Source organism: Mastigoproctus giganteus, chromosome 5, assembly GCF_048544385.1.
Source record: "Mastigoproctus giganteus isolate SK-2022 chromosome 5, ASM4854438v1, whole genome shotgun sequence".
Lineage (NCBI taxonomy): Eukaryota > Metazoa > Arthropoda > Arachnida > Uropygi > Thelyphonidae > Mastigoproctus > Mastigoproctus giganteus.
Window position 1 is genome coordinate 22,754,447 of NC_143579.1, and position 22,983 is coordinate 22,777,429.

Below are 22,983 nucleotides of genomic sequence, written 5' to 3' on the forward strand. Positions count from 1 at the left end.
CTATTTCGAAAACAGCTGGACATGTTTTCTATTAAATTATGTATCTTTACTATCGTATTAAGTGATGGTGAACCATTTATCAAAATTTAAAGTATTTCGAGTACCAAAATGATTCTATTCATGAAGTCTCTTTTCGTGTTCCAGACTAAAGTCTGGAAGATGAAACCTGGAGGTCTAAAGAAGAACTGGCAGTTCAACTAAGCTGACCTTGTAAAGTACTAGTCGCCAGCCCTCGTGGGGTAGCACAGTTGGTAGGATCGCCGTTCTCCCCAACACCGGGTGGAAAAGACCTGCTCCTAAACCCTACAACAACAGAAAGATGGATAAGAAAAATAGAGAGAATAACGAAGCAGGCGTGAGTGGAAGAAGAAGAAGTAGATGGATAAAGCAGGGAAAGAGTAAAAGCGAAGCAAATAAATGAACTTGAAGCAAATAAATGAGCAGGAGCTAAAGTTTTCACTTTGGAAGTTGGTAGTTTATCAATAATTAAAAACAAAGTGATTATTCATGAGTTAATGACTTTATCCCCCACGTATAACCAATTTCGTGTTCACATCAACTTGAACCCTTGTTGCAAACTCACGCGACCTTATACGGAGCGTTATAACCGGAAGAATGACGTGCATGAAGGCAAAGTGACAGGAAGAGATGATGTATTCACCACAGACCACATAACAAGGATCAACTGCCATGTTGTAAAATCGATATCCCTCCGCAAATCCCCACATTTTCTCGATGCTCGTGATCACTTTTAAAACTCACTCTCGCCATAGGTGGTAGCTCGCATTCATTTTAAACTTTGCCCGGCTAATACAAGTGGAAATAATTAAATATCGGAAAACTACTAGTTGCAATAATTGGAGGGATTTAATTACATCTCAAGATTAAATATTACATTCTGGTTTCGCAATATTAATTATACCCTAAATAGTGACCTTTACTTAGCCACAGCAAGGGATCATTATCATTTAAATGCGCATTGCATCTTCGAGTTTTCACCGAAACCTCAAAGATTAGAAAATGCTCAACATCGTGGTGTGTCCCAAATCATTATGCTCCAGTTGAATACGTTAAACACTAACTTAAAGCTTAAAATGGAGAATATATATCTTACTAACGCTTATATAATTATGAAGATGTCAAAATGACAGGGTTGTCAGCATCTGCGAGGACTTATTATTCTTAGGTTTAAGATTTAAGAAGAAAGCTGTATTTTTCTAGTTTTGAAAGATTCCACAGATAATCGAGAAGGTTGGTGGAAAACGTTTGTTTTGTAATTGCGTTTTTCTTCAGCAATAAGTCATTAATGAATCCAAGATTTCAATATCCGCAACCCTTCCATGGTAGACAAATGAAATAGCCTTTTACGTGCTGTTGTTATTGGGTTTTAGGAGCATTAGTGACTAAGGCCATATTGCTCGTCTATAGTGTCTGTAAATTGTGTGTTCTGTGATCCATTTCTGTTTGCTGGACGTAAAACAGGAGTTTCTGGGAGAAAAAACCACGCTATTCTCGCCTGAAACCGACGAATTCAGTTGTGAAAAAGGCCCATAAAAATCCCTGACGTCATCATCGATGGTACTCGAACTAAGATCTTTTCCACTAAGTGTGGGGAGGACGGCGATTCCACCAAGCTACCCACGAGGATCTTACGTGCTATCGCGTGGTATTTCAGCGATCTACGGACTATTGGGCAGGTCCTCTAATATTTTGGCAAGGTAATGTATACAGCTGAGCCAGATATTTCGAAATTACAAAAAGAAGTAGAAATCTCAGGCTATACTCGTGTTTATTAACATTATTTATGATCATTTTATAAATAGCTAGCTAATTGTCCTTTTAATTGAATTCCTCTGTTGTTTGCTAAATTAATGATGCTTTTTGTATTTTTATAGTCGTTCTAAAGGGTCCATTGTTCTTACCACAGTACTATCTTAAAAACAAAATCATCAGCCAAAAAAAGGCGACTCCTCCAGCTCCTATTACATACTACACATAACAGCCCAATTACATCAAATGAATTTCGTAATCAATGGTGTCTATTAGTAGCTAAAGCAACTACCCAGATTAATAACCATAACCATCCGCGTGCACCTCTCTGATCCTACAATTGGCAATATGCCAGTTTTCATTACCATGGAGATGGCATTCAGAGCGAAACGGATAGACCTGAATCCTCTATTCAAACTCTGTGATCGAACTACCATTGTCCAATATAAAATCAATGGCGACTTCTGCATTAATTCGCCGATTCAAATAACAGTTATTATAAGTTACTTGTAGTTACTTCAGTCGATTAATAAGAAACTCCATTGAAATCATAAACGATCTTAAACGTGTTTTCTTTGAATGTCCATGGTTTGTCGACAATGGTTCTGTCTACAAATCTTTCGGCTATTCTAGAAGAGATAAAAATCGATACTGATACATAATGCATCTTTTACAGCCTAAACTGCGAACAGGTTTCATAAAGTCACGGAAGATGATAGTTCCTAGCGAACAATGTTTATTTTGCAACTCGAAATGGCTGTTCGTGTTTTAAATATTTAAAAAGATGTCAGTAGAATGTCTACATTATCATTTCATTTATTGACTGCTTGTTATACTTAGAAAATAAAGATGTACTTTCCATCTCGCTTTAACTGACAAAAATGCGACTCTGCTATGGAAATACTATTAAGTTGTTGAATATAAAAATAAATTTATTTCCCTGTTTATCTCAGTCTTATAACAAACCTTTCTCTATGCTAGAGATGCATATATACACTGCCCTACCATTAATATCGGGACACCTGCCGTTAGACAAAAAAGAGCTTTTATTGTGTCGCATGATATTTTGTGCTGAAACCTTTTGCTTTTATGACGGCCTTCAATCTTCGCGGCATACTTCAACCAGCTTTTAATAAATGTCGCGTGATATGTTTCTCCACTCGGCCTTTAACGCAGCCACCAGTTCGACCTTGTTCTTTGAGCGATCTCGACGTGCACGTACCCAACGATCCAGTACATCCCAAAGATGCCAGATAAAGTTCAGATCAGTACTCCGGGCTGACCAATCCAACTTTCCCACACCCATGTCCTCAAAACAACTTTGTTACGACCCGAGCAGTATGGTATGGTGTGTTGTCTTGCTGATACAGGTATGAGCCTTCTCCGAAGTATAACCATAATGTTGGAAGTGCATAATTGTCCAGGCTGTCCTGGTATTACACAGCATTCATGGTTTTGTCGATAACGACTAATGGGCCCAAGCCAAACCATCAAAGGAGCCCATACCATGACATTGCCTCCACCAAACTTCATTGTTGGGAGGATACAATCAGGAAGCAACTGTTCCCCTGACATTCGCCACATCCAGGATTGGCCATCAGACTGGTAGAGTGCGAACCTCGACTTGCCTGTCCATAGGACTGTTTTCCATTGCTCTACAGTCCAGGATTCACTCTCCTTACACCATGTTAATCGGCATCTAGCATTTTTTGAGGTGATAAATTCTGTTGAACGTGTCATCTTCCATGCCCACTTTCGCAATTGTCTGTTCGAAGCCCAGCGTGCATATTTATAGCAGGTTCTATGACGTGTTGCATGCATAGGACCTGTTTAAATTTTTTATATTATTAGGTGGAGGAAAATTGAATATCCAGGAAAAAGAGAATCGTTCAGTAATCAGATTTTCTACCAAAGAGGGCAGAAATGCTAAAGATATTCAGCAAAGCATAAATAGAATGTTTGGAGAAAGTATCACCCAGTTGTGCTACTGTTGCAAGATGTTTGGCAGAGTTCAAAAGAGGACGGGAATCAGTTGAGGATTATCCAAAGTTTGGTCGGCCATCTGAAGCAATCAAATCTGAAACAATTGATTGACACCGATGAAGGAAAAAAATTAAGGAAACAGAAGAATTAAAATATATAAATTTGAAAAAGTGATTAACATTTCCAGCTAAAGCATTTTAAGAATGATACATGGGCATTTGGGAATTCCAAAGTTTGGGCAATTGGGATTTCAGAAACGTTTCCATTCATGACAGACTCAAATGCTGGAGCCATCAAAAGAGAATTTAAAATTAATTCTTGCTAATTCAGATAGATGTTTACTCACTTTAGTGATTGGTGAAGAAACCTGGCTACATTTTTATGATGCTGAATCCAAATTAAAAAGCATGCACAAGCGGTCTTCAACTCCAATAAAGCTTAAAACCATGCCATCAGCTAGAAAAGTGTTGACCTCAATTCTATGGGACAACAAAGGATTGTGGTTCCTAAAACTGCAATAACAGGGAAATATTATGTCAGTCTTATGCCAAGATTAAATAAAAGCTGAAATTCCGTCAAAAAGACAAGGAAAATTAGGGTTTTGCTTCTCAATGACAATGCATCCATGCACAAAGCCTAGGTTGCAGAGGAAAAAATTTCATGATTGTGGATTTGAACAATTAAAGTGGATTTGAACAAATCGAAGCAGTATAACGAGATCTGTACCCAAGTTACCATAATTATTCAAAAACCTCAAATCGCATCTATATGGAAGTCTTTTTTCAGTTGTCTGACCAATCTGATCGGATACTATGATGTTGTAACAAAAGAACTGGATGGAAAAAATATTTTTATAACATATACTTCGATTTCAGGAAATCTTTTGATATTGTTGCATATAAAAGACTGCAGTACAAATTGGAACAATGCGGCATTAAGGGCAAACTGCTGCTATGGATAAAAGGTTTGCTGAGTGGAAAAAAACATGGAGTAGTTATCAATGCGAACGACTCTTCTTGAAGTAAGGTTATTAGCTGAAGTCCCCAGGATTCAGTGCTGGATTCATTGTTTTCTATAAATCAATATATTAATGATATTTATGATGACATTTCAGGCTTAATGTCTAAGTTTGCAGATGATGCGAAGGTTGGCAGTGGAGGTAATCATGGTATGCCGATGCATACCATGATTACCTCCACTGCATGACTCTCTCAAGATCTAGACAACTTAGGCAGATGGACTGAGAAGTGGTAATTGAAGTTTAATATTGACAAATGCACGATACTTCATATGGAGAATAGCAATCCCAGATCAGATTGGCATACTAGCTGTTTGGTACTACACTTAGGGCACTGGGATTGAAAAGACTAGAGGATAATTATGCACACAGATATGTAATTCTCTGAACAGTGCAGACAAGGTGCCAGGACAGTTCGTGTGGTTTGTCAGTGATATCCAGGAATTTGCCATCGGGGATAAGGAGGTGATTATCCCGTTATATAAAGCAATGGTTAGGCCACGTATTTATTACTGTATTCTAGTACTGAGTATTGTCTGGAATCCTCATTTTGAAAGCACGTGAATCCTGCGGAATGGGTACAGAGAAGAGCAACAAGATTGGTGACAGAAACAAATGGGTGCCCTTACCAAGAAAGGCTTAAATTCTGTAAACTGCTGCAGCGTCTGGAAATTAGACGCCTGAGAGGAGATCTCATTGAGATGATTAAGATATGAGGTAATTTGAATAGATTAAGTGAGCTCAGTGCTTTTGAAACCTTTCTCTTTCTCAGACTACAAACATGAGGGTTCATAAATTTAAATTGAGGATGTTTGCAGGATAGATGTGTGGAAATTTGCATCAGTTCCTCTACTACTGCTATTCCTACTTCTACAAGGAATAATTATAATAATAATAAACCCAGAATAACTTGCAGGAAAATACACTATTCCGTCCGCTTTTCCGTTTGAGATTGGCAAACTACAGGACAGATTGAATACGACTTTAGAAATCCCTCAAGTGGTCTAAGGAATTGTTGAAATTGAAATATAGATAACCCAGAGAATATACACTGAGTGATCACTGAATTATGACCACTTATCTAATACAGTACCATGTTCGGTCACCGTTCGAATGGATAACAGCTATTTGGTCCTTGAGGTTGTCACAGACATTCTCTCAGATATGCCAGACAAGCTGTTCTTGCTACCTGGGAGTCTAAAACGCTGATTGAACTGATATTCGGGTGACACTTAAGTCAAGTGGACCCAATTTCGGCGAAGTCCGGACGGTCTATGACAACCAAATCCTCTGCTTGCACCTTCACGACGGTGGGACTGTTAGTAATCCTGGGTATAACCTCCATGCACAAGTACATGGTGGGTGACCACCCAGGTGTGAACCAACGTAAGCAGGGGTCGAGGTGTGGCGCCCACACCACATGGAGGAACGCCGCCCCTCTATGTTACCAGGCAGTACTAGGTGGTAGATGACTCTCATCAACCGGTGAAATACCACCACTTTGCTTATTGGAGGCTTGAAGTTGTGGGACCCATGTTTAGTCTCTAGATCTAAGTTCCGGCCAACCTTCCCTATCTCTTGCATCATGCAGTATGATTGATGATTTTTGAGGTTATGATGAATGTCGTGGCGAGACCCAAAATTCCTTACATTTCGAGGGTACAGCTCTAAAACGGTGTTCGCAGGCCGGCCGCTAGATAGTACACCGGACCAAACCTATTGGTAACTCTCTAGGAGGCTTCCGGATCAGCTAGTGTATAATCTTGCTACCTCTACTCTGCCAGATAGTGACTGGAGGGAGTCCGAGTAGTGTGTATGCGGGGAGCATTGTCGAGGCCACGTTATGTCAAGGATCTGGGTATATTCTTACCACATGTACGCCATATCCAAAAATTTCATTACTTCATACAGCATGTCCCACCCACTTTTTCTTACTATTGAATAAACCATGAATTGTCAAAATAATAGAGCAAGCTTATCTGCGAAAAGACTTAAACCTCCCAAGGACTTCCTAATTCATTTCTCAAATATACGTGGTCTCAATTCCAATCTCAACGATGTCCATTTCCACTTGCAGTCTTCCAAACCCCATGTACTTTTTCTGACTGAATCTCAGTTATCAGTTGATTCAACTACTGCTCATCTCAGATGTCCAAATTATTTGCTGTATGATTCCTTTCGCCTCAAAGGTAGTACTTGTGCATATGTCCGTTCTGATATTCCCTGTCAGAGACTTGGCAATTTGGAATCTCCTCTCTTTGATCTTCTCTGGCTTAAAATCTCTCTACCTCATTGTGTCAAATTCATCTGTTGTCTCTACCGTTCTCCCAACTCCACTAATCACTTGGAGCTCTTTGACTTCCTCTCTTTGCAACTTGACTTTCTCCAGTCCAACTTTCCTAACAGTGAGGTAATTTTCCTTGGTGATTTTAACGTTCACAACTCTAGCTGGCTTCCGTTTTCTAGTTACACCGACCCAGCAGGTCGAGATGCTGAGGCTTTTGCAATTACTAACGACCTAGCACAGATTGTTCATTTACCTACAAGAATACCGGACAATCCTAATCATACAGCCAATACGCTTGATCTTTTTCTCACAAACAACCCTTCTAAGTACAAGGTCGAAGTGAGAGGTCCTTTAGGCACTTCAGATCACAACTTGGTGATTGTCTCTTCTCCAATGGAACCTTTATCTCATGGCTATTCCCAACCTCGTATTGTTTGGCATTACAAGAATGCAAAATGGGATGACCTGCGAGACGTCTTTTCTTCTTTTCCTTGGTCTGATTACTGTTTCAAAACTTCTGATGTCAACGTTTGCTCAGATCGTGTCAGTGAAATTATTCTTGCAGGAATGGAATCCTTTATCCCACACTCCACTTTAAAATCTCGTCCTTTATCTAAACCTTGGTTCTCCAACAAATGTGTTAAGGCTGTCCAAGAGAAGAATGTTGCATATCGTAATTGGCTTGTCTTTAATTCTTCAGTTTCATTTTCTGCCTACACCAAAGCTCGCAACAATTGTAAAGCAGTTATTAATCAGTCCAAACTAGAGTTTGAACAGGCTAAGAGTAGAAAACTTGCTTCTTGCCCTAATGGTAGCCGAGCATTCTGGTCTCTTGCCAAAGCTATTGGCCGCAACTTTTGTCCATCTCTGCTCCCACCTCTGTCCAAACCTGATGGTTCTGTTGTCACTTCAGCAAAGGATAAAACTGACCTGCTAGCATCCCATTTTTCTTCCAGCTCATGTATTAATGATCTTGGTAAAACACCTCCCACCATTCCTAACACGCTCCATTCAATGCCTTCTGTGGTCTTCCGTCAAAAGGATATCAGAAGGATATTGATGAATCTTGATGCTAAGAAAGCTCCAGGTTCTGATGGTATTTCTCCACTTGTTCTCAAAACCTGTGCTCCTGAACTTACTCCTATTCTTTGCCGCCTTTTTTCACTTTCTTATTCCAAAGGTGTTTTTCCTTCTGCTTGGAAATTTGCTCATATCCAGCCAGTTCCTAAAAAGGGTGACAAATCCCTCCCATCCAATTATCGTCCCATTGCAATTACTTCTACTCTTTCTAAAGTAATGGAGAAATCAATTAACAGGCAACTCTTAAACTACCTAGAAACCTTCCGTCTGATCAACGATCGCCAGTATGGATTCCGTAAGTGTCGATCCACTGGTGATATTCTGGCTTATGTTACCCATTTATGGACTAATTCAATGGAAAGGTTCGGTGAAACACAAGTAGTTGCTCTTGACATCTCAAAGGCTTTTGATCGTGTTTGGCATAAAGGTCTTCTAAACAAGCTTCCATCTTATGGTTTGCCAACTGTTTTTAGTATTTGGTTATCCAGTTTTCTCTCTGATCGCTCACTGAGGGTGATGGTAGATGGCTCTTTGTCTTCTAACTTCTCCACTAATGCCGGTTTCCCCCAAGGTTCAGTTCTTTCCCCCACTCTTTTCCTCTTATATATCAATGACCTTCTTCCATTGACTGGAAATGCTATCCATAGTTTTGCCGATGATAGCACATTGCATTCAACTTTCCATTTTGAGAAACCTTGTCCTGCTCAATCAGTTTCAAGTTTTCGAAAATCTGCTGCCAATTCCTTAAGTGCTGATCTTCGGGTAATTCTCCAGTGGGGCAAAGACAACTTAGTTGATTTCAACCCTTCTAAAACTCAGTCTTGTCTTATATCTCGCAAAAGGAATTCTTCTGCTCCTATGCTTATCTTTAGTGATACTCCGATTTCTAGGCAAAATGATATATCTCTTTTGGGGATTACCCTGACTTCTAATCTCTCTTGGCACAAGCAAATTACAAATATTGCTTCCTCTGCATCTAGAAAACTTGGTTTTCTCTTTCGCTCTCGGCACTACTTTTCTTCCAAACAGCTGCTCACTCTGTATAAATCGCAAATCCGCCCTGCCATGGAATATTGTTCCCACATCTGGGGTGGTGCCCCCAAAACCTCTCTCAGGCTTCTTGATTCCATTCAGAAGAGGGCCATTAGGTTAATTAATGATTCATCTCTAACAGAGTCTCTCCACTCGCTTTCTCATAGACGCACTGTTTCTGCTGCATGCCTCTTCTACAGATACTTCCATGGGCACTGTTCTTCTGAATTGGCTTCTATAATTCCCGCTCTCTCTTTCAAAACAGTCCGAACACGTGCCGCCACCAGTCAACATCCATTTACTGTCCAGCTTCAAACCCACAGAACCAACTTTTCATCTTCCTCATTTATTCATTCAACTGCCGTTTTCTGGAACAACCTTCCTTCATACGTATTTCCTGAAAATTACAATCTACAGAAGTTCAAGTCCAATGTCAACAAATATCTTCTTTCGTCTTTTCAACCTCCAACCCAAGTACGGTACCAAGTACTATAAGTTCTAATACCTCTCGTGTTTGGGGTTCTCATAAAAAAAAAAAAAAAAAAAAAAAAATTCGTCTCGACATTAACTCTACTAGATGTCTGAAGGAGTCCGTATGAATCAATAGCTATTCTGCCTGTAAGACTTTCCAGTGTTAGATGATGATTGCGTGTCCATATGCCTCACTACCCATTCCAAAACATCCCACAGGTGTTCAGTTGGACTGATTTCAGGCGAATTTGAAGGCTAATTAAGATGGGTGATATCTGTCTTCACTGTTTTTCGAACCATTTGTGGACAATGCGGTCTCGATTACACACGGCGCAATATCACGTTGGAAGATCACGTTTCTGTCAATGAAAAAAAAAGTGCAACATGGCAATGTGCACATGGTCTCCTAAAAGCTGCCAGCAGATCTCACTAATAAAATGTTCGTCCATACGCACTAGGGTAGTGGTTCTTGCTAGAGAAACATTCTCCACGTTAAGCAACCACCGCGACCTGCCTGGACAGTGCGGACCATACACAATGGATCCATGGACTCGTGTTGCTTGCGCCATACACGAAGGCGTCCATCGGCTTGTTGCACCAGATATTTGAACTTATCCAACCAGCACACTCGTTTCCAGTCCTTTATCATTTTGACTTGCAGGACCAGATGCAAATTACAACTGCTCTAGCGTACGAAGTTGAGCTGTTCTGCTTTTTATACTGCGAGCTATGCGGTAGAGTTCATTACTGATGGGGGTGGTTGTAATTCAATGATAAAAACAAGATATCCACTTGTTATTCGTTTAAAACTGTGTAAACATTAGGGTTTGATAAATTAATTTTATGTTTTACATCAGCCATGAAATTAATGTACATATTCAACGTTGTCGTATATAGCTCAGGCTACATTTTTTACACAAGTAAAAAACATCAAAGATGCTTAATTTCAAATTCCTTAAAAATCTTTCTAAATCACTTTGAAATCTCCAGAGAAAATATCCGAAATTGAATTATTTTACAAATGATAAGACAAAAATTTTCTAATCGTATGAATCGTGGAAAAAAATTCGAAAAATTCTTTATTTAAACAGTGGTGTCCAATGTTTAGAAATTCTTTCATAAATTCTAAAGAAAACCTTTTTGTTAAGAGAAAAAATACGACTTGCTTGTGTAATCAGAATACATAAAAATTGTTTAAACATAATTCTAAAATATTTTTCATATCTATGCTAATATAATAGAAATAAAGAACCCGCTAAATTTTTCATAAAAAATTAATTTGTCGAGTTGAGAAAAATGTATTCAATGAATTATTTAAAATCTAATTCGAAAGGAATAATTGTGGTGGCGCTGTCTTCGCCTCCTTTATTGTTACACCTGAACAAAATGAACGCACGATTTATTTTATTAAATATGTTTAATGGAGTAGCTAAATTAAATCAACAAAAACCTTTGCACGGATTTATTTAAAAATATCGTCTCATTCATTTAGCATTGTCGGTGATGATGTAGAAGAAAATCTGAATTTAAATTTGCACCATAAGTAAACATAATTAAGTTCAGAACAAAAGCTCGAAAAAATAAAACGAAAGTAATAAAAAGTTGCATTGATCTCAAATTGTTGAAGAACTTTACCACAATTTGCCTTAGCGTTGCACTACTTCAATGTAATGGAGACCGTTGTGGAGCAGTAGAGACAAATATTGCTTTTTATTTAAAGATGCCACTACCTAGACTCAGGTTTCAATCCTTGTTGGGATCTCATTGATGGCCAGGTAGGCGTTGTCAAAATCTTATGATTTACTGCGTTATTAAGCGCGTTAACATATACGTAATGCTCCTATTGTCTTCAGCACATCAATCCGTTTGTCTGTCCGTATGCATGTAACAAATCGACTCCTAGGGGATGGATTTTCTTTAAATTTTATATCTGAAAACATTTGTGGAGTCATCCCAGAATTCATAAAAATTGGATAACGTAATTATTATAATTACTTTATCCAATTTGTAACAGAAATTTCAATATAAACCCGTAAAATTATTATTTCTTTATCCGTCCGTCTGTTCGCATGTAATAATCCAACTCACAGTGAATGTGTCATGAAATTTTATAGTTCGCTCTTTAAAACGATTTGTTGAACCTTTCAATTTTCATTAAAATCGGAACAATAGAAATCCAGGAAATTATTATTTATTATTATTATTATTATTTTCATGAATAACACATAGGCTAGCACATACCGCACATTGTAGCTGAAGCAGTGAATATTATGTTCTGTCTTATTTGAACAGCCTTCCATTTCAAACCATCCATATATAAAAATTCAAATGTTGCTTCTCAGATTCTAAAATCAAATTCTATCTCTTCCGATTTCGAAAATCATTCTAAACTCTTAAAGGAAAGCCAAAACCAGAATACATTTAAATTGGAATCTGTCATCACTAGATAGCGTTGTTTCGCGAGAATACATTTGTAATAGCTTGGTTTTCTTTTGATGTAGCTTTATAAAAATCCTAACGTTTTTGTTTAGTTCCATTAGCCACGGGAAATAAAATATGCATCTCAAAATAATCTTGTTTCCATGCAACCAACACAGAAATAAGCTTCGAACACAGCAATAGAGAGTAGGAAAATACATTTCAACAGAATAAAATCGATGAAGCGTACTACTGAATCAGTCTACTGAGATCAATGATGGTTACTAATTACAAATTAATGCCACATAGTGGAACCAGTAAAGTTGCTGTTCTGCTTTGCCACATGCGATTTACTACGGAAATCCTAGTATGCAAGCAGGTATATCCAAGGTATAGTTGAAAGGCTTAATGATGTTGTTAGAGTTGAATTATTTATAAGATGGCTCAAATTATTCTGTCGTCAGACGAAAGATGGCGCATAATGCAGCAACAACATGGAGGATATCCAACCACCTAATACTAAATCCAACGTAGTGTCAGTGTGTACTTCTCACCCCAACGAAGAGTTTGCCACAAGTTAGACATTTTCCAAACTACATTTACATAAATCACATTTGTGAGCTAGACAAGGAAGTGAGTTAACATTTTCCCGCAGGAAACTTTCTCCCTACTTTTAAATGGAATTAAAAATATGCAGTGAAATTAAATTGAAAACTTACATTTTTCCATCTAATTTCGAAATAAAATGATCAAATTTTAACTGAATTATTCAACTTAACTGGAATATCATTAACATTAATTTTAATCGTATATTCAATTAATCTATATAAATATTGCTAATTTACGCATATTTCCGTAATTTTATTAATATAAATTATTTTATTTATATAGTTTTTAAATATATTTATCTTAATCAAAAACCGTTTCTAAAGAGCATAAGCCCAAGCGCTGTCACTGCAAGTGGAGGGACAACAGCGCCCCCATACTGTCAACGGTAAAATATATCGCAGATTAGCTTTATTTTATACAATTATTTCAATATATTAATAATCTGAGTTGAGGTAGTACCTACTTAAACTCATCGTGAAATTTATTCGGTTAAGTTAATTTGATATTGTCCCCGAATTTTTTGCTGTGAGCTTTGAAGGGAAATATGAGGTTTGGATAACAAATTCTTTTGAAAACTATATTCTGAGATATCATGCCAAACTTATTATTAACAACCACAAGTATGACGTTCGTTTATTTGAAGATTGAATATATTGAAGATTTATTGCTTTTTCCACAGATCGTATACGAAGGGCGGTTAATAAGTATTTACCCTCTCCTAGAAATATTTCAGTTAGAGATTTGAAACTTCTGGCAGTTTCATCATTCTCTATTTACCTGCTTCTAGAGCTGCATATATTTCCCATCAGTGTATAAGCTCTTTCTGGCTTCTTCAATAGAACTCCTCACTTTGAAAAGAAAACCAGGCTTCCACTTCATTAATTTCTTCCTCCTCAGTAATGGTTTCTTCATTTTAGGGAAGACTCAGATGTTTAAAAGTGAAAGTTTGCGAGAATAAGGTGAGTGCTTCAGATTTTTAAAGCCACAGCTGATTGCAAAATTCATTGTGAGAGTAGCCTTGTGAGCAGTTGCATTGTTGGCTAGGAGATGGATTCTTTTGGATAGCTTCCCTCGTCTCTTCAACTTGATAGCCTCTTTTAACCATTCCAGGAGCTTTCTGTAGTACACCTTAGTAATTCCTTTGCCTTTTAGTAGGAAATCTGTTTGGATCATATCCTTAGACTTCTCAGAAGCAGACAACATGACCTTGTTGGTAGACAACTGAACCTTGGCTTTTTGAGGGGTTGGTGAAGATGAATGTTTACATTGTTTGCTCATCTATCTTGTTTCTCGATCATAGTAATGTACTCCGCATTTATCTTTGCCACAAAACTGAAAAAGAATTGTCAACATTCTCTATCTACATAACTCCAAAAATTATGAGGAGCACTTTATCCTGTGGACTTTTGAGGAAGTGTCAACAATTTGGAATCCATAGTGCTTTCACCTTAGATATGAGCAGTAACTCATGCGTTAAGGTGTAAATAGATCCAGGTTAATTCTCACTTCATTTGCTATAAAATTTATAGTCGGGCGTCTGTCTTCAAGGCTAGCTGTTCCACTTTAGCCATAATAACAGAGTCTGTGGCTAAGATATGTCCTCCTTCCCTTGGGTCATTATGCACATGCTTTGCCCACTCTTGAACAGTCTCATGTGATGGCTAATCCTTACCGTGTACACATTTCATGTCCTCGTGGATTTGTTTTGCTTCTTTGCCTTACAAATGACGAAATCGAATTTTTTTGACGGATTGGACCTCAACTTTCTCCAGCATACCATCTCTCGCTAAATTATTCAGCTGATTATGAAGCTGGATTAAAATTTCATCGCAATAGCTATCTTAAAATAGTTTTCTGCTGTTATCAAAGCAACTCAATGAGTTTTTTCTCCTGCGGTTGGCAGTCCTGATCCCAGCAAGTATGCGATAGTGCAGTAGAAGACAATGTGCGTGAGCTGGAGGAAAAGCACCCAGACTGTCTTATGGAGATGGGACATTACTCCATCTTGATGAGGTGATTTTCTTTTGTTTTCCGCGCCTGTCGTTATTTGATCTGTTCCTCATAGCCTTAGTTGCTTTTGTACTTAACACACACCAGCCCAACTGAGCATACTAAGTCCTGTTAATTCATCTTCAGCTATACCTCTTGATGCCTTGGATGTTTCGGTCATTTCACGAACAGAAGGCAATGCAATTTCCGTGATTACTTCAAATAATGAATAACATTAATGTAATTATGTGAACTCCAAGGATGTTTGCTGTACTAGCTTAATCTATTAATAAACTAGAATTTCTAGTTTAGGAAATGCAGCGAATTATAAAATTAACGTTAATGGATCTTTTGAAATTAGATTTCAAGAAACAGGGTGGCGGCTGTTTTGCGAAATACCACGCACCCCGACCAATGAGATCCCCCTCCTTTCGAGCAAAACCGTAAACACCCCCTCGTGAACAAGAATCTAATTTTATTCAAATTGAAATTAGAACGTACCGCCTAGTTTTGTAATCAGTATATTTCCAACCCGGAGTCCTATAATTTTTTTGACTACCAGGGACTCATTAAAATTGCAAGCGTGCATTTGTCAGTTCCACTTAACAATAAACAGACCTTGGAGTAAAATTTCTACAAACATCCATGCTAATTTATGTTCTTCGCGATCCTCTTTGCTTCAACAGATTTGTTTGTTATTAAATAATCACAGCCATCCCCGAGAACTACAGTTGGATGTAGTACCACACAGTTCAAGAATTTGGAGATATTTGCAGAAATGAAGCGATGGCAAAATTAAGTAATTGAAGATGAAACTCTACTGGGAAAAGCAGTTTGATATTTATAAATTAATGCACTGCCATCGTGTTTGATAGAATTTCTAATTTGACTGAAGATCTTCTCGAAATGTTTCCAGTTATTAACGTTCGCGTTGAGGAACTTCTCTGCTTGAAAGTCTTGGAAATGTCATCCCACGGGAAGGTACTCGATGGAGTTGCTGACTCTATTGGTATGATTTTGAGATTAGCAACGTACAAAAGGTCTAATGATGTTCGAGAAAGTTTTTCTAATTACCAGCAATAGTCTATTTACATTTAGACCTTAACACTGTCACTGCAAAAGTTAGAGATACAGATCTTTTTGTCTGTATATCTAAGTTATCAATATCGAGGAAAAAAACTTCAAGAAATGTCTTCTGACTTATTAGAAAAAGGTCAGTTAAGTCTTTGTTTCAGAAGTATAAATACTCGTTAAATCCTGCTCTGTCTATAAAAGCATATTTTTATAAAAATCAAAAACAATTAAAGAAAGTAATGTTTATTTTCATTATTATTTAATTACAAGCGAATATACACTCACTGGTGAACAGGTAGAAACCTTTATTAAAAATCTAGTAGGGCCACATTTTTCCAGAATTACAAACCGTGCAATTTGTGGTATGGATTCTAGTAACCATTGAGGGAGTCTAATTTCTGATTTCGCCACTCTTCTGTCAGGAAATTTGTAAGATGTTTCATTGGTTGGTAGAGAACCGCAAAGTCAAATTACCCCTTCTGTGGTATCCCAGACATTTTTAATTGCATTCAGATTTGCAAAATTAGACAGACTTGGTATATGTTTGTAATCTATTGGGAATGTTCCTCGAACCATTCAGATGCACTTTTTGGACGTCAGGTAGTTGCGTTGTCATCTTGAAAAAATCTATTGCAAGTAGAAGTTGGTACGCATGACAGAAATATACACTGGGTGATCACTGAATTATGACCACCCCTATGAAAACTTAATGCGACCCGTTCACCACGTGAGGTACGAGGGTGCGGAGTTAGTCGATCTACATAGCATAGATAAGGTGTCAGTGGTTCAGTAGGTAGTAAAATTCCTATCGTGATGGGATAAAAGGAAGGATTTATCGGAAGTTGATAAAGGACAGATTGTGGGTGCTCGACGAGCTGGTGCCTCGATTTCCCAAACGGCTGAAATGGTGGGGTGTTCGAGAGCCGCCATAATTAAAGTGTACCAGGACTACTGTCAAAATGGTCAAACAACGACCCGATGGCAAAACTACAAAGGTTAACGAATGGTTGATGTTAGAGGTGAGGACCTATCCGACAACTCGTACAGGCGCAGCACTGTTGAAGAGTTGGCTTCCCAATAGTCATAATTCAGTGATCACTCAATGTATATTCATTGCAGGTAAAACGACTTTTTAACGATATGAGCAGACCCAGTCCATAATTCATACCATGGTCGATCTCCAGCCACTGGAGTGGACACGAGATAGTCTGAATGCATGGCCTCATGATGTTCACGTCCCATTTTTATCCTACTACTGGGGCAAAAAAAAGTGTATGTCGAGACTCCTCAGAGCACTGTGTGCTCTAATTCGCAACAACTGTGGAACCACTTCTGTACCATTCTGGACTTGCGACACGGCGCTTTATCCTGTTGAAAAACTCATTCGCAGATCGATACACTGCAATTATGGTGGGATGAGCCTGGTCTGCAACGATTGATATCTGAAAACCCCAATAAGACACTGGAATTGTAATTGTAGAATGCACAAAGGATGTATACTATCTTAGTAGTCTTGGGACATCCCGTGGAACATTATAGTAGTAAGCGCAGAGCTCCAGTCTAAACTAAGTTGAATATCTTTGGGATGAACTAGAATGCATTATGACAAAGTCAAGGCGACTTCCTTCGTTATTACAATTCTCGAATGTTTTAATGGAAGAGTGGAGCATCACCAAAACTGGAATAACCCATAATATTGGGGTGTTCCAGTTTTCTGCGAGAAAAAAATTAATAGAAAGTCTTCCACAAAGGATTGGTAGTTATTCATCACAGCCAAAGGTGAACCAACACATAGTTCCTTTTAAGTTTCTTTTTTCTTTAAATGTATGCTATTTTTTATTATCATGCCCGATCCACTCACATATGCCACGAGAACCAGTTTTGATTTAGGCGCCAGACCTGAGCCGACTGTCTTAGTTCAACAGGAGGTAGTTATCTTAGGGGATTCAACTGTCTGGAAAACGAAGGAACATATCTTCCGTGATATCTTCGTATCATGGAAGATATCACCGAGAAGTTAAGTTTACGTATATGAGCTAAATAGAATGCAAGATTTACTTACTTCATCACGATAAATGTCTCATGTCCAAACTGTTCACCAAATTGTCTACAATGCTGTGAATCTCTGAATGTCATGAATCTCTGATTCAACCTGTATTGTCCATTATACGGAGGTGTTCTAAAAACATCCCCAATCAAGGACGGACGTAATTAGCAAAATCATAATGGTGTTCAAATGGAGGTCCCAAGGGAAATAAACCAACGATTCACTATTTTGAGAATCCTCCCTCCAAAAGAATATAACATGGAGCTGCAGGATAGGAACATCGTTAGAAATAAATGATGTTGGTAATAGAAAGTCCAAGAAGTAATGCGTGTTTGCAACTACCCACGCCAGCAAGCAGTTTTCCCAGGATACCGCAAGGTTTTATAATAGGAGAGCTTTCAAGAACGCCATGATATCCACGTCCTTGCTGCCCACCTCTTCTCATTCTCCCAACAGCAGGTGTAGGGCTAGGCGTGGTCAAACTGGCTAGCGAACTTTGTTAATAAGCTAGAAAGCCAAAGATCACTACGTAGATGCAAGTTTGCGTGGGGAAAGCTACTGTAAATACACGGATTTAATACTTAGGACCACCCAGGCATGCCTCAAGTGCCAGACGCAACTAATTACATAGCACAGCTTCATCTGACGTGCAACAAGGGAAAAACCATGATTCAACACTGGATTATGTGGCGCTGTGCATAATCGCTATCAAAGGATTAAGTCCTGTTACCCTGCAGCCTGGAATTAGAAATTTTAATTACGATTTCGCAGGCTCTTGGTAAACTAAATACGTGAGTACTTAGACGACGCTCGTGAATCAATCAAACATTTTAGTTTTACGTGTCTTAAGCGTTTTAAAGTAACTGCCAATCATTTTCTTCAAGGGTCAAGGGATGGTGGAACTTTGGATTGATCAATAAGTAAATTATTGTGTTTAATGTGGAGTATATGAGATATGCGTATCATACCAGGAAATACATAGCTAAGTACATTCCATTCAGTCATAATTATTAATTAATTATAATAATTTGCAATCAGCGTAATGGAGATCTCCAAATAAACAAATAATTTTCTAGAAATTCAATCCCAAGTCTTTAACCCACAATTTGAGTTTTCCATTTCCAGATCATTAAGCGTAGTTAAATGTTGTTTATCGTTGAATATCTGCGCTATTGCAGCTCCTAATAAACTCTATCCAACCATTAAAATGATCGGTGTTAAGTCTTGTATTGATTAGCTATCTCTGCATCTGGCACTGTGTTCTGTCCTACTTTGAAACAACTGATAAACAACTATTGATGACTGGGCTCTCATCGTCCACTCTTTGTATTCAACGCTCTTAACTGATGGGTCTGCCTCACAAGCGAAGCGCATCTGTTGTTCCGAACGATATGTCCTCTGAAATGATGACAGGTCACTACTTTCCAACCCTATCTGCCCAAGTGTCTATTGAATCACAGAGCAATTAGCGCAGCCGTTTGATTTACAGAAAATTTCAGTGTGTGTTTAATGATTCTGCGTAATTAGCACCACGCTTGAATAAGCAAATCAGAGTTTGATGTTTTTAAAACGAGATATTAACTGGGGCAATCTTAGCAGGGTAGCATTTGCATCAACGAGCCATTTTATATCCATTTCTAAGCCTTGAAATTAGTGACGTCTAATTAGTAAATTGATTAAGTTTTGGATACTTTACGAATTCCTGCAGCTAACAAAATTTGAAACATTCTGGAGATTGTAGTAACCTTCAGAATTAAAAGAGAAATCTCTTTTCGGATAAATCAGATACTATCTGTTTTATTGGAAGATATTTCGAGATTAGTTGCAAATATTGCCACCTACTAGCATTGTCGAATGTGCTGACTTCATAGAATATGAAATAATAATCTGAAATCTAATTTTTCGATGTTCTTTGAAGAATTAAATTTCATATGGCGTTCACTGTGCTGGCTGCGTCATATGGCGTTCACTGTGCTGGCTACTGCAGAATGCAGTTTGATTTTACGCAAGGCTCTACAAATTGACAAGAGGATTCAACATTCTAATACCAGAGATAAATAAAATTGTCCTTCAGGTCCCATGATAAGACAGACATTAGGAGAGGAGAAGGTAGACAACATTAGCAAACACGAGAAGCGGATCATAGGCACTCACGCAGCAGAGGCACCTTTACGAGTAGCAGACATAGATGGTGTCTAAGGACTTCAGTCAGTGGCTCCTATGAGACAAAATCAACAATGAAAGAAAAAAGGCTGGCTGAAAGAAGATGCTGAACAACAGGAACTGCACTTCTTTCCCATGTACTCAAACGGAAGGCAACATTACAGATAGTCGTGAAGATGCGTCCACTAAGCAAACGAGTCTTGTGCGAGTTTTAATTTTTTTTATGAAGCCCCCAAGCAGAAGTATTAGAACCTGAAGTACTTGGTACCGAGCATGGGTTTAAGGTTGAGAAGACAAAAGAAGGTATTTGTTGATACTAGACTTCAATTTCTGTAGATTGCAATTTTCAGGAAATATGTACGAAGGGAGGATGTCCAGAAAATGCAAGTTTGAAGGACAGAAAAAGAATGCTGACTGACTGCGGCACGTGTTCAGACTGCTTTGGAAGAGAGAGCGGGAATTATAGAAGCCAATTAAGAAGAACAGTGCCCATGGAAGTATCTGTAGAAAAGGTATGCAGCAGAGAACGTCTATGAGATAGAGAGTGGAGAGACTGTTTAGAGATGAGCCATTAATTAACCTAACCGCCTGAGAGAGGTTTTGGGGGCACCGCCCCATATGTGGGAAGAATATTCCATGGTAGGACGGATTTGCGATTTGTACAGAGTGAACAGCTGTTTGGAAGAAAAGTAACGCCGAGAGCCAAAGAGAAACCAAGTTTTTTAGATGCAGTGGAAGCAATATTTGTAGTGCTTGTACCAAGAGGGATTAGAAGTGAGGGTAATCACCAATAAAGATACAAAGTCTTGTCTAGAAATCTGAGCGACATCGAAGATAAGTAGAGGAACAAAAGAATCCTTTTTGTGGGATAATAAGACAGGACCGAGTTTTAGAATGTTTGAAATCAACTGTTATCTTTGCCCCACTGGAAAATTACCTGGAGATCAGCATTTAAGGAATTGGTGGCAGATATTCCAGATGTTGAAGCTGTTTATGCAGGGCTAGGTTTCTCAAACTGGAAGGTGGAATGCAATGTGCTATTATCACATTGCAAAACTATGGATGGGATTTTAAGTCAATGCAAGAAGGTCATTAATATACAAGAAGGAGAAAGAACTGAACCTTGAGGAACATCTATTAGTGGATAAGGTAGAAGACAGAAACCCATCGACCATCACCCGAAGTGAGCGGTCAGAGAGAAAACTGGATATCCAATTAGAAAAATCAGTCGACAAACCTTAAGATGGAAGAAGACCTTTATACCAAACATGTTCAAAAGCCCTAGAAATTTCAAGAGCAACTGCTTGAGTTTCATCAAATTTTCCATTGAATTTGTCCACAAATGAGTGACATAAGCCGAAATATCCCCAATGGATCGACACTAACGGAATCCATACTGGCGATCATTGATCAGATGGAAGGTTTCTAGGTAGTATTGGTTTTGTAATCGGCGACAGTGGTCAGTGGATCACCAGAAACTTGCACTGCAATCGGAGAAATGGCAGTACATAATTTTTAGGGTTTTTTTTTTATTCTGTGTATATTTCAACTTTGCTTTTAATAAATTAATTGCATTTCCGAGTGATGGATGCCATCAAGAATTCCGTTGTGAACAGCTGTTACAATTAAATCCGAATTTATTAATCAATTAAATAAAACGACAAATCCATAATATTAATCGGCACCTCCTGTCTAAGTGTTCTTGCAGTAGGACAGGCAGTGAGAGAGTTTTAAGGGCCTATTCAGGCTCTGTCTCCTTGAACAGATGATGACCAAGTAGTTTTCAAGAAAAATAGAGCGGTAATTAATTTTCTCCAGCACTAAAGGAAATTGTGTTAATTGTCTTCACTGCTCCTTTGCTAGTCAAAAATTTCATTATAAAATTCTCCGTGATTACTGACAATGAAACGGCTTTACCTTTTATTTTATTTTTTTTTAAATCTCGTCTAGAAACTGCGACACTGATTAATACCCAGATTGTTTAAAGAGGGAGGGGAGCGCACGCTTTCAACCTCTTTGTTCGCTCATGGTTACAAATTGACAGGTGGTGGTGGCTATTTTCATTCTCTCATCCTCGTTCAAATTAAAAAACCGTTTATTGTGACATTTTTGATTAGTTTTCTTCGCATTCCACCGAAATAAATTATTTGAAAATGTGAAGCTTGATAAAAGGTGGGTAAGTGTTAAAATATTATGAATAGTTGAGAATTTTGCTCAGAAGAATCGTTTGAGAATAAAATTTCCTTTATGTTATTCGTATTTTATTTATTTTCTATAATATGCAAGAGATGTTTATTATGGAAAGAAAAGAACCACGTCCTATTGAATTTATGACAATGGTTATGAATGTGGGCGAGAGATGGCAGCACTATCAACCGTGACGTTTACTAATACAATGGGCTATTGTGCTTCCATCTAGCGATTGTGCCACCTCCTAATTTTGAAGAAAACGATCAATTTTAATTTTAATTTGTCATTATTACAATTAATTATTACAAAATTATTTCTTAGTGTAGTTATTCGATTTTACAAAATGTAACAATAAATAATACATAAAACGTTTTTTTACAAAATAGAAAAATGAATAAAATGTAAGTTAGAGATAAAATAAGGTGGAATTTGCGAATGATTGTTCGGTGTTGGTAGGTTTCGTGGATCAGGAGGCGAGATTTTCACGTGCTGACAGTGGGCCTGGACACGTACACGACTGACGACAGATTCCAGGCGGTTCACAAAGAGGGCTCCACTGACTGGGCCCTGCAGATTAAATACCCGCAGATGAAGGATGCCGGACCTTACGAGTGTCAAGTCAGTTCCGATCCAAAGATTAGTTTTTTCGTCAATCTAAGCGTTGTAGGTAAGTGATTTCAGATTAACTAGTTCTCTCTCTCTCTCTCTCTCTCTCTCTCTCTCTATCTTTTCACTTCCTCTCAGTCTCCCCCTTTAATTTCTCTCTCTCTCTCTCTCTCTCTCTCCCCCTCTCTCTCTCTCTCTCTTTCTGTTTATCTTTCCTTTTATCTGTTTTGTTTTCTCTTTATCTCT

General features: G+C 38.2%; 1 protein-coding gene across 1 annotated transcript in view; it reads left to right on the forward strand.

Moving 5' to 3' along the window:
- Nucleotides 1-22,983, forward strand: part of LOC150085236 (protein amalgam-like) — a 163,500-nt gene that overhangs the window by 131,371 nt on the left and 9,146 nt on the right. The window contains exon 3 of the mRNA XM_090373106.1: nucleotides 22,588-22,798. Within this exon, the coding sequence (XP_090229232.1) occupies nucleotides 22,588-22,798 (211 nt within the window). The remainder of the gene's footprint in view (nucleotides 1-22,587; nucleotides 22,799-22,983) is intronic.